The sequence below is a fragment of the Theobroma cacao genome, chromosome 3 (genome assembly GCF_053813885.1).
Source record: "Theobroma cacao isolate CCN51 chromosome 3, ASM5381388v1, whole genome shotgun sequence".
NCBI classification, from domain to species: Eukaryota; Viridiplantae; Streptophyta; class Magnoliopsida; order Malvales; family Malvaceae; genus Theobroma; species Theobroma cacao.
In genome coordinates, this window is record NC_142641.1 from 6,382,613 (window position 1) to 6,392,612 (window position 10,000).

Sequence of the window (10,000 nt, forward strand, 5' to 3'; positions counted from 1 at the left end):
ACCAAACCAGCACAACAAAACAAAGTGGACACTTGTCCTGTACATAGTTAGACAAAATAACATTCAAGCTAGTTTTTATCTCAACACTCCTCCTAAATACTAGCTTGCTGAATATTTAATTTGCTTCTTAGCTCTTCAAACCTGGACAAGTGAAGAGGTTTGGTTAGAATGTCTGCAAGCTGATCACTGGAGCTACAATGCTGAACAGATATATCTTCATCTTTTTCAGCTTCTCTCAAGGCATGGTATTTGACCTTGATATGTTTTGTTCTGCTATGAAAAACATGATTTTTCACCATGGCAATGGCAGATTTGTTGTCCACATACAGCTTGGCTGGAGGCACATGAAGAAATCCAAGATCAGTTAAGATCTTCTTCACCCAAATGGCTTGATTTGCAGCTGTAGCTACTGCTATATACTCAGCTTCTGCAGATGATTGAGCAGTGGTTTCTTGCTTCTTTGAATTCCAACAAAAAACACCATTTCCTAATGTAAATACATATCCAGAAGTGCTTTTACAATCATCTACACAGCCTGCCCAGTCACTATCCGAGAATCCAACTAACTCAACTGAACTTTCATCTGTATAAGTGAATTGAAGACCAAAATTTGCAGTGCCTTTTAAATATCTAAGCACTCTTTTTGCTACTGAAAAATGCTCAGTTGTTGGAACTTGCATGAACCTAGACAAATAACTTGCAGCAAACATCAAGTCAGGTCTTGGTGCACAAATATAAAGCAATGATCCTATCAAGCTTCTAAAGGCTGAAGGATTTTCGAGTGCAGATCCTTTATCAACTGACAGCTTCTCATGAGGAATAAGTGGAGTGGCTACTGTCTTGCAATCTGTCATTTTAAACTTGTCCAGAACCTCACCAATGTAATTTGATTGGCATATGAAAATTCTAGAATTACCTTGAAGGATTTGTAACCCCAGAAAATAACTCATCTGTCCAAGATCTGTCATTCTAAATCTGCTTTGCATTTCAAGCTTGAGTTTTGCAATTCTTTGATCATCTCCTCCTGTAACTAACATGTCATCAACATACAATGAAATAATCAAAGGATTTTGATCATCAGCTTTCTGTATATATAAAGTAGTTTCATTACTGCTCTTTTGAAAACCTTGACCCTTCAAATAGTCATCAAATTTGCAGTACCAGGCACGTGGTGCCTGCTTCAAGCCATAGAGTGCCTTATGAAGTTTATACACTTTGTCTCGGTTAAGAAAGCAGATTTGATATCCAAATGGAATATTTTCCATTTAAACTTCGCTGACAATGCTAGTAGTAGTCGAATGGTATCCATTCTTGCAACTGGTGCAAATATTTCATGATAGTCTACTCTAGGCAATTGAGCAAAGCCTTTAACAACAAGCCTTGCTTTATGCTTGTTCAGAGAGCCAAATGAGTTCAGCTTCATTCTAAACACCCATTTCACTCCAAGAACATGATGATGCTTAGGTCTGTCAACCAAGCTTCATTATTGACAGCTTAAGTGATCAGAATATTTTACAAGTAAACTGCAGTGTTAGCTGCTTCAGCCCAGAAGCTTTTAGGAAGCTTCTTCTCAAACAGGAGACACTTGGACATCTCAATAATTGTTCTGTTCTTCCTCTCACTAACACCATTCTACTCAGGAAAATGTGTAAAGCCCGACCTTATAAAATATTATTCATGACTTACATGTGATGATAGCATGATTGCATGCTAGGAGAGTCTCGAAAAATTTACAAAAGTCGGTATTGTACCTAGAGGTACAACAAAGTTTATTTAATCCTCGAACTAGATCAAATAGGAATTTTAAGGTGAGATTAAGAGTTTCACAGTTCATGGATGACTTAAAATGGTAATTTGGAGTTTGAGGATCAATTTGGAGTCAAATCGGAATTTTCACTAACTAGGGGCAAAATGGTCATTTGCCACTTGGGGACAAAATGGGAATTTTAGAAAAGAATATTTTGGCCCCATTTGACTTATTGGAGTATAATTTGACTTATTGAAGTATGATTTGAGGTTTAGAAGTGAAAAATTTTAATTTCGGTATAATTTGGAGTATAGGGGTAAAATGGTAATTTTGCCACCTCAGGGGCAAAATTGTAATTTTCCACCACCAGGATATTTTTTCCAGCACATGGTCTTCCTTTGTCTTCATCTTTGACCCTTGACTAAACATGTGGTGGAGATAAAATGTTTAAATTTTTAAAATTTTAAAAACGGGCCAATGACATGATGCCATGTGTCATGCCTTTATTAATTTATTATTTTCCTTTTTAAAAGGCACAAAATCAGCCCATCTTCCACCCCATGGCCGGCCAAACCAGCAAGAAGAGAGAGAAAACAAAAACAAAACCCTAGAGAGAGAAAATCAAAGAAAAAGTGTGAATTTTCAAGAAAATTAAGTGAAAAAGGTGAGATTTTTTCTATTAAGCTTGAGTTTTCTTATTCCCAAGCATTTCTCTTTATTTTCCATGATTAAATTACATGTTTTCATGATGAATTCAATTTTGGAAAAATGGGTTAGGAGAGAGAAAGTTGTTGGATTTATTTGATTTTAATTTATGTTAGTGTTTTTAGTTAGTTTAGCATATTTAGAAACAAAACAACAAGAAAAGAATTTATTTTCTCCCCCAACCATTAATGGCTGAATTTACCATGTAGTGAGTGAGGATGAGTTTGATTTTATTCTAGGAGAATTGGTTAAGGAATAATGAATTATGAGCCTAGAAAAATAATGGAAATTTTCGGAGCAAAAATACCAATTTTTACCCATTAGGGGTATTTTCGTAATTTGCTGTTGGGACCGATAATTTGCACCACACTGAGAGACATTAAGTTAATTTGGGTGCAATTGAGGTATAGAAACTGAAAAGAATTAAATTGGAGTTTAAACGGACCCGTTAGGAATTTAATCGGGTGATAAGACGAATTAGGCTAATACCGGGTTTAGATAGTTACCAGTGCATTTTTGCATTCCATATCATGCATTGGTAGTCTAAATTAGTTTAATTTTGATTTAGTACCAACTTGGTGAAACTCTCGATTTTGTACTGTGTCAAGGTGGTGAGTCCTCCGATAAAGGCAAGGAAATTGCATCCGAGGACCAGTAAACAGAGTGCTTCGAAAGTCTGCATTCTAGACATTGTGAGTAAACTTACTATCATTTTAATTATCTAGGGTGGTTTTTAGATGCTTTCATGAATTCTATGGAAAAAGGAATTTAAAAAGATAAATTTTCATGTTTTATGAATAAATGAGTTTCAATGAAATTAAATTATAAATTGTTTTGAAATTAATAGTGATTTTGAAAAATAGAGTACACGGAGACTGTTAATTGTGGCAATTTGATTGTTTAAATTAACTGGCTTATGATAAATCGAGCATGATTGGCTAGTTGGCAATTGTATTGAAATGCGAATTGTTTGGTTACCTTGAAAAACTACGAATTACAAAATTGCCATATCATGTTATTGAGTTTTATTATATGGTGGATTATATATTAATTAATCACTACAGTAGGGGGTTTCTGTGGACCAGCCTTTTAGAGGGGCACGGTAAACCCCATTATATTCTTACCTCGAACGGAGAGGCGCGTAGGGTATCTCCTGGGGTAAAGTTTAGGGTTCACTTCACGCTAAACCACCACGTGAGGGGGAACTCAGCCAACGCCAAGGAACGGCTATGTTTTCAAAACAAAAACATGATTTATGTGAAATGTGAATTTTAATAGCCTTGGCGGTCTCGGTAGGATGCCTCGGCCAAGGTGTCATCGAGAATTGATTTATGGCACAAGCCTAGATTTTTATGAGATTCATAAGCCTTTTTACGTATTTTGAACGAGATGTGTTCTAATTGTATAACCCAGTTTATGATGATTTACTTTATTGTCTCCATGTACTCAACTCTAGATGTTTATGATGATGTCTGTTTACTCATTGGGATTTTATAATCTCACCACCCTCATTTCCACCCATTTCAGGTTCAGTATAGACTGTAGATAGCTGATCTCATCGAGGACTACAGTGGGATCTGCATTTTCCAAATCGTAGGTTCACAGTCCTCTTTACTTTTGTTTATTCGGGGGCACTCTTGTTATTGTAAATTAAATTAAATATTTTGGCTTACTGTATTTAAGTATGTATAAATTTATTTAGCTTTTACGCTATAAAAATTATTCACGTATAACTCTATAAATATTGTTTTATAAGAAAATAGAATATTTTACTTAATATTTCTTTTATTTTCTTATTATATTCAAATAACCATAATTTCGTTTTAAATGAAGATTTTAGACTTTTAAACTCATTTTGAATATGAATTGTGTGTTTTGTACTTGTATATTACGTTTTAGCTAGTTTCAAAATTTTTGAGAAAAATGACCAAATTACCCCAGTGAGACGAAAAATTAATATTTTATTTGTTTAAAGTTGGAAACAGCTTAAAATCTTTTAGAACACGATATTTGACAATGGTTGCTCACAAGGGAACAGAGAAACTGATAGTAAAGCCTTGCGGGGTTTCGGGTTGACATTTCGGGCAATAAGTGTCTACCGGGACACCGCGGCGGTTGTCACGGGCTCGAGGGGAGTATCGGGTCGTGACAATATGGAGCTGTCAGTTGGTGATGAATGCCTTTCTTCTCCAAATAGCTTGTGAATTCTGAAGAAGTGTACTCACCTCTATTGTCTGTCCTTAGTTTCTTAATTCTGTAGCCAGATTCATTCTCAACTTTTGCTTTGAATTTTTGAAATATTGAGAACACGTCTAACTTATGCTGTATGAAGTAAATCCAAGTCATTCTGGACATATCATCAATAAAGATAACAAAATATTTGCTTCCATTTAAAGAGGGCTCACTCATAGGTCAAGTAACATTTGAATTATCTAACTCAAATCTGTGCTTTGCCCTATTCAAACTTGCTTTGGGAAAAGACCTTCTAGTCAGCTTACCATATTGACAGGAGCTGCATATAGGACCATCTCCATGTAGTTTAGGAAGATTCAACAGCAAACCAGAGGCACTTACTTGCAACAAGGACTTATAATTGCAATGGCCTAGCCTTTTGTGCCACAAGTAAGTTTGTTTTGAAAAAGATTCTGTTGCAAACAAGCACAAATTTCCCCATTTAACAGGGAAGCAATTTCTTACCATAGGAACAAACATTATATAGACACCGGAGGGTTCATAAACTGTGCATGCATTGTTTTTGAATACCAACATGTAATCTTCATCAACTAACTGACCAACTCTTAATAAATTTTGAGTTGTTTTAGGAACTAGAAGCACATTCAAAACATACCTACTGCATCCACTATAAGGCCATTTCCAATCTTAACTGAAAAGCAGTGATCAGTATCAAGTTCAGAGAATAGCTCAGCCTTTGAGGTCATATGATTGGAGCATGCACTGTCGAGAAGCCAGTGGTTGTTGTCTGCTGAGTTAGAGTTTTCAATAGTCATGAACAACACTTCCTCTGCAACTTCAGCTTTCTCGACTTGCTTTGTAACTTGTGGTTTTTTTTCTGCAGCCTCAGCTTTGTTCTTGTAAACTTTTTCTAGATGCCCTAGCTGCTTACAAGCATTGCATTTGACTCAAGGTCTGAACCAGCAGTAAGCTTCAGAATGGTTCCTCTTCTTGCAATAGGGGCAGACTAGAAACTTGCCCCTTTTGTTTTGGGATCTTCCAATAGCTGTACCATTTTTATCTTTCTCTTTATTTTCATTTGAATTCTTTTTAAATGAAGGATCAGCAGGAGCCTTACCTTTTGCACGAGCTACTAATGCATGATCAACTCTTTCATCTTTTCTTGCTGCCTTCCTCTGTTCATCAACTTCTAAAGTACTAACCAAGTATGATATTGAGAGCTCTGTAATATCCTTAACTTGCTCTAGAGAGGTGATTGCAAGATCAAACCTTTCTGGTAGGCTCAACATAATCTTTTCTACCACTTTCAAATCAATGAGGGAGTCTCCCATGAGTCTGATCTGATTTACAAGTTTCATCAGATCTTCAACAAACTCACCTACTGTCTGATTCTCTTTCATTATCAGAAGCTCATATTTCCTTATGAGATTTTGCAAACGCACCTATTTGCTCCTTGCAGACCCCAAAAACTCCTTCTCAAGTTTACTCCAAGCCTTGTTTGCAGTCTCACATCCCATAATCTTGTTGAAAACCGATTCAGACACTACTGAATGTATGAATGACAAGGCTCTATATCTCTTTGCAATATCTTTTTCATATTGCTTCACGTGAGCTTGCAAAGCATTCTCCTTCAGCACTGGCAATTCAGTTTCAAACTCAATAGCATTCCATAGGTTAACACCTCTTAGAAATGCCTTCATTTTTTATGGCCCAAATTGCATAATTGGTACCATCAAAAAAAGGAGGTGACTGCTGTGTAATGGTTGAAGTTGAAGTTGACATGTTTGATAAAGAAGTTTGGTTATTGTAGATGAGACTTTTAAGGTAATTTGTAAGTGTTTAAAATGACTCAAAGGATCAATTCACAGCTCTGATACCATGTTCTTGTTAATGCAGAAAAGAGGCAGCAGGCATGCAAAGGAGAAAGTAAAAGCAATAGACAAAACATAGAGCAGAACTTGGTTAATATCGATCCCTTTCATTAACTGAGGAGAAATGCATAAATATATACAAGAGCTATTTAACTAACACTTGTACAAAAAATATCCAAGTGTTTGACACAACATTAGAGCAAACATGCAGTGCTTACACGTCCTAGGACAAATGTGCAGCAGCATGCACTGTGAATTACCAAACCAGCACAACAAAACAAAGTGGACACTTGTCCTGTACATAGTTAGACAAAATGACATTCAAGCTAGTTTTTATCTCAACACATCCCCCATCATTGGTTCTTTTTCTTTATCAAGTTTGCGAATCTATTAGCTTTGATCTCCACCAGGAATTTGCATCTTTAACTCCTTTATTCTTTTCGACGACTGGCGAGTATTATTTCCAGATCTCTCCAGTTTATTTCCTAGCAGCAAACAATTTTAAATCTCATGACCTAAATGACAGCAATAGGTGCAATATGGAGGCATTTTGGAGAACTCCACTTTTTGTGAAAATCCTCCTGTGATTTCTCTAGTCTCTTGTTTACCTACCACGATCCAAACTTGATCTATTGGCGACTACAAACAATCGTACTCAATGCACACTCATGCAACACTCCGACTGGTGCCGTTGGCGGTTGCCTTATCCACGAACAACGACCTTTCAACTGTTTTGGCTATCATCATAAGGGCAAACTTCTCATGCAGATGGGCCTTCAGATTCGAAAATGAAATCCAGACCGGTACGATCAACGACTCTTTTTCAGGGTGAAAATTCGATGACCATTTAAAAGTCCTCATTTTTTTGTTTGAAATAAACCATGTCTGCTTCATCCAAATTCAGTTAAAGTCTTACTCATTTGATAGGTTAATCAGAATATGTTTATAATCTAACCACCGTATATTATATGCTCCAGTCAACCATATCCTTGTGAAGGCTAGCCTTATTTCGATCATTCGCGGCATTCTAGAGAATTTCCCAACAACTAAATATTGGAACGGCTGTGCAAGAGTTACGATCTCATCCTCAAAAAACATGGTGGCTGGTCGATCTTTGTATCTCATAGGATTTCGAGAGATGGGGATTAACGAGGGTTTGTCACTTGTAGCGATCGTGAGAAAGGATTTTTTAAGGGCTCTCGGTGAAACAGGGGACTGTGGCTATTGTGGCGGGATTTGGTGACTTTGCGACAAAGCTTCAAAGGTTGACGGCTATGGCTGTTGTGCTGCGGTTTGCATGGGGTTGATTGCCAACGGTCTTGGGTGGGGTGGGGGCGCCGTCGATGAATGGTTTAAGGGGTCTGGTGGTCTACTAGTGGCCAACCCATGATAGGTAGCAAGTGTGGGAAATTCGGCTAGGTTGAGAGCATTTGGTGTTGACATTTACAAATTTGCCCTTAAGAGATTATTAATATTTTAATAAAAAAACAAAAGATAAAAAATAAAAACAAATTAACATAAAAATCATATCAATAGTTTAATAATAAGTTATTAAATTATTAATATTTTAATAATATTTTAAATAAAAAATTAAAAAAGAAGAACAAAAAAATGAAAATAGAGAAAAGAATAAAAAGAAATTAAAAATTTGTATTAATAGTTTAATAATAAGTTATTAAATTATTAATATTTTAATAATATTTTAATAACAAGAAATTAAAAAGAGAAAAGGAAAGATGAAAATAGAGGAAATAAAAGAAATTAAAAGAAAAATCACATTATTATTTTAATAATAAGATAATAAATTTTTATCAAAAAGAAAAATAAAATAGAGAAAAATAAAAAATAAAAATATATATTACTATTTTTAATAATAAATTATTAAATTATTAATATTTTAAAACAAAATTAAAAGAAAAAATGAAAATTTTAAAATAAAAATCATATTAATTTAATACTAAATCATTTTAATAGCAAAATTATTAATATTTTGAAGATAACATATTATATTATTATTAAATTATAAGTTAATAATATCCTATTGTTAAAAGTTATAATAACTTAAAAATTTTTATTAAATTATAATAAAGAGCATTTTTTTATTTTATTACTTAATCATTTATTATTCTAAAGTTATTTTTGCTAACTGAACATTGAAATAATGTAAGAGTTACAATTATATTCTATGAACTACATTACACAATATCTATTTTTTTATGCTCCTACTTTATTGTAATCTTATATAATAATGATTTCATTCCCCAATTTCATTTTATAAACCAAATGTGCAATAAGAACACACTTTAAGGTTACTAAGTTAAGTGTAGAGTTTTGTTAATAACTGTGCTGAGAACATTCTTTTAAGATTATTATATTAAATATTATTTTTTTAATATATTGAAATTAATAACATTAATATTAATTTATTATATTTAATAAAAAATATTAATATAAGTAATATATTAATAAATCTTAAAGAGTGCCTTTATGAGCACTTGTTAGAAAATTTCTAAATAATATTTTCTCTCGATATATTCAAATTTCTCATATTAATCATTGACTATTGTATTTGATACAAAAATAATTACTATAAATAATATGAAAATAACCTTAAAGGGTACTAATTCACTTTAAAATTATTATATTAATTAATTTTTTCACCTAAAAGAGTACTAATTCACTTTAAAATTATTATATTAATTATTTCTTTCAATTATTGCATTTAATACGATAATATTATAATAGTATATTAACTTTAAAATTGAGTTATGTTTTGAATTGACAAAATTAAAACGATCAAAATTTGTAAACAAGTCATTTGAAATGTTTTGAACCATTAAAACATCTCCCCAAGGTTTTAGAAAAGTTTTGACAAACTTATAGCTCTTAAAAGAAACCAAAAAGCATTCAAAGTGTCAAAACTTAGCTGTAAGGATTGACCCTCTATTGATGACGGGGTTGATCCTAGAGAAAAATAGAGAACAAAATTTACCTTTTGGAATTTTATAGGATTGACCCATAAGACAAAAAAGGTCGATCCTTGTGAAATGCAAAGCAGATGAAGCTATTGGAATCTCGTAGGATCGACCTTCTCAAGCCAAAAAGGTTGATCTCAAGAAAGCATAGACGGCAAGTAAAGCTACTAGAAATTGATCGACCCCCAAGCTAAGAAGGTCGATTCTAAGAGAAAATAGAAAAGAAGTAGCTATTGAAAATTCATAGGATCGACCTTTAAACTAAAAAGGTTGATCCTAGGAAGACATAGAGAAGAAGTGAAGCTTTTGGAATTTTGTAAGATTGACCTTTAGGTCAATAAAGGTCAATCCTCAAAGAAAAAAAAAGGAAATTGTCCTTAGCCTTGAACCTTAAAGTGATATGGGGTTTTTGGGCTATAAGGATTGGACTAGTAGGATGGAAGATGAAAAACCCGCACCTAATTTATCACTTCTTGAACAAATGGTTACATAGGTGAGAGACAAGGAAT

At 33.7% G+C, this 10,000-nt stretch overlaps 1 protein-coding gene across 1 annotated transcript; it reads right to left on the bottom strand.

Moving 5' to 3' along the window:
• Window positions 1–5,289: 5,289 nt before the first annotated feature.
• LOC148763529 (uncharacterized) lies at window positions 5,290–6,045 on the bottom strand. The gene is made up of 2 exons (XM_088804573.1): window positions 5,653–6,045; window positions 5,290–5,568 (listed from the first exon to the last, which is right to left on the bottom strand). Exons 1-2 carry the CDS (start codon window positions 6,043–6,045, stop codon window positions 5,290–5,292), a joined length of 672 nt encoding a protein of 223 aa, XP_088660699.1.
• Window positions 6,046–10,000: the final 3,955 nt, after the last annotated feature.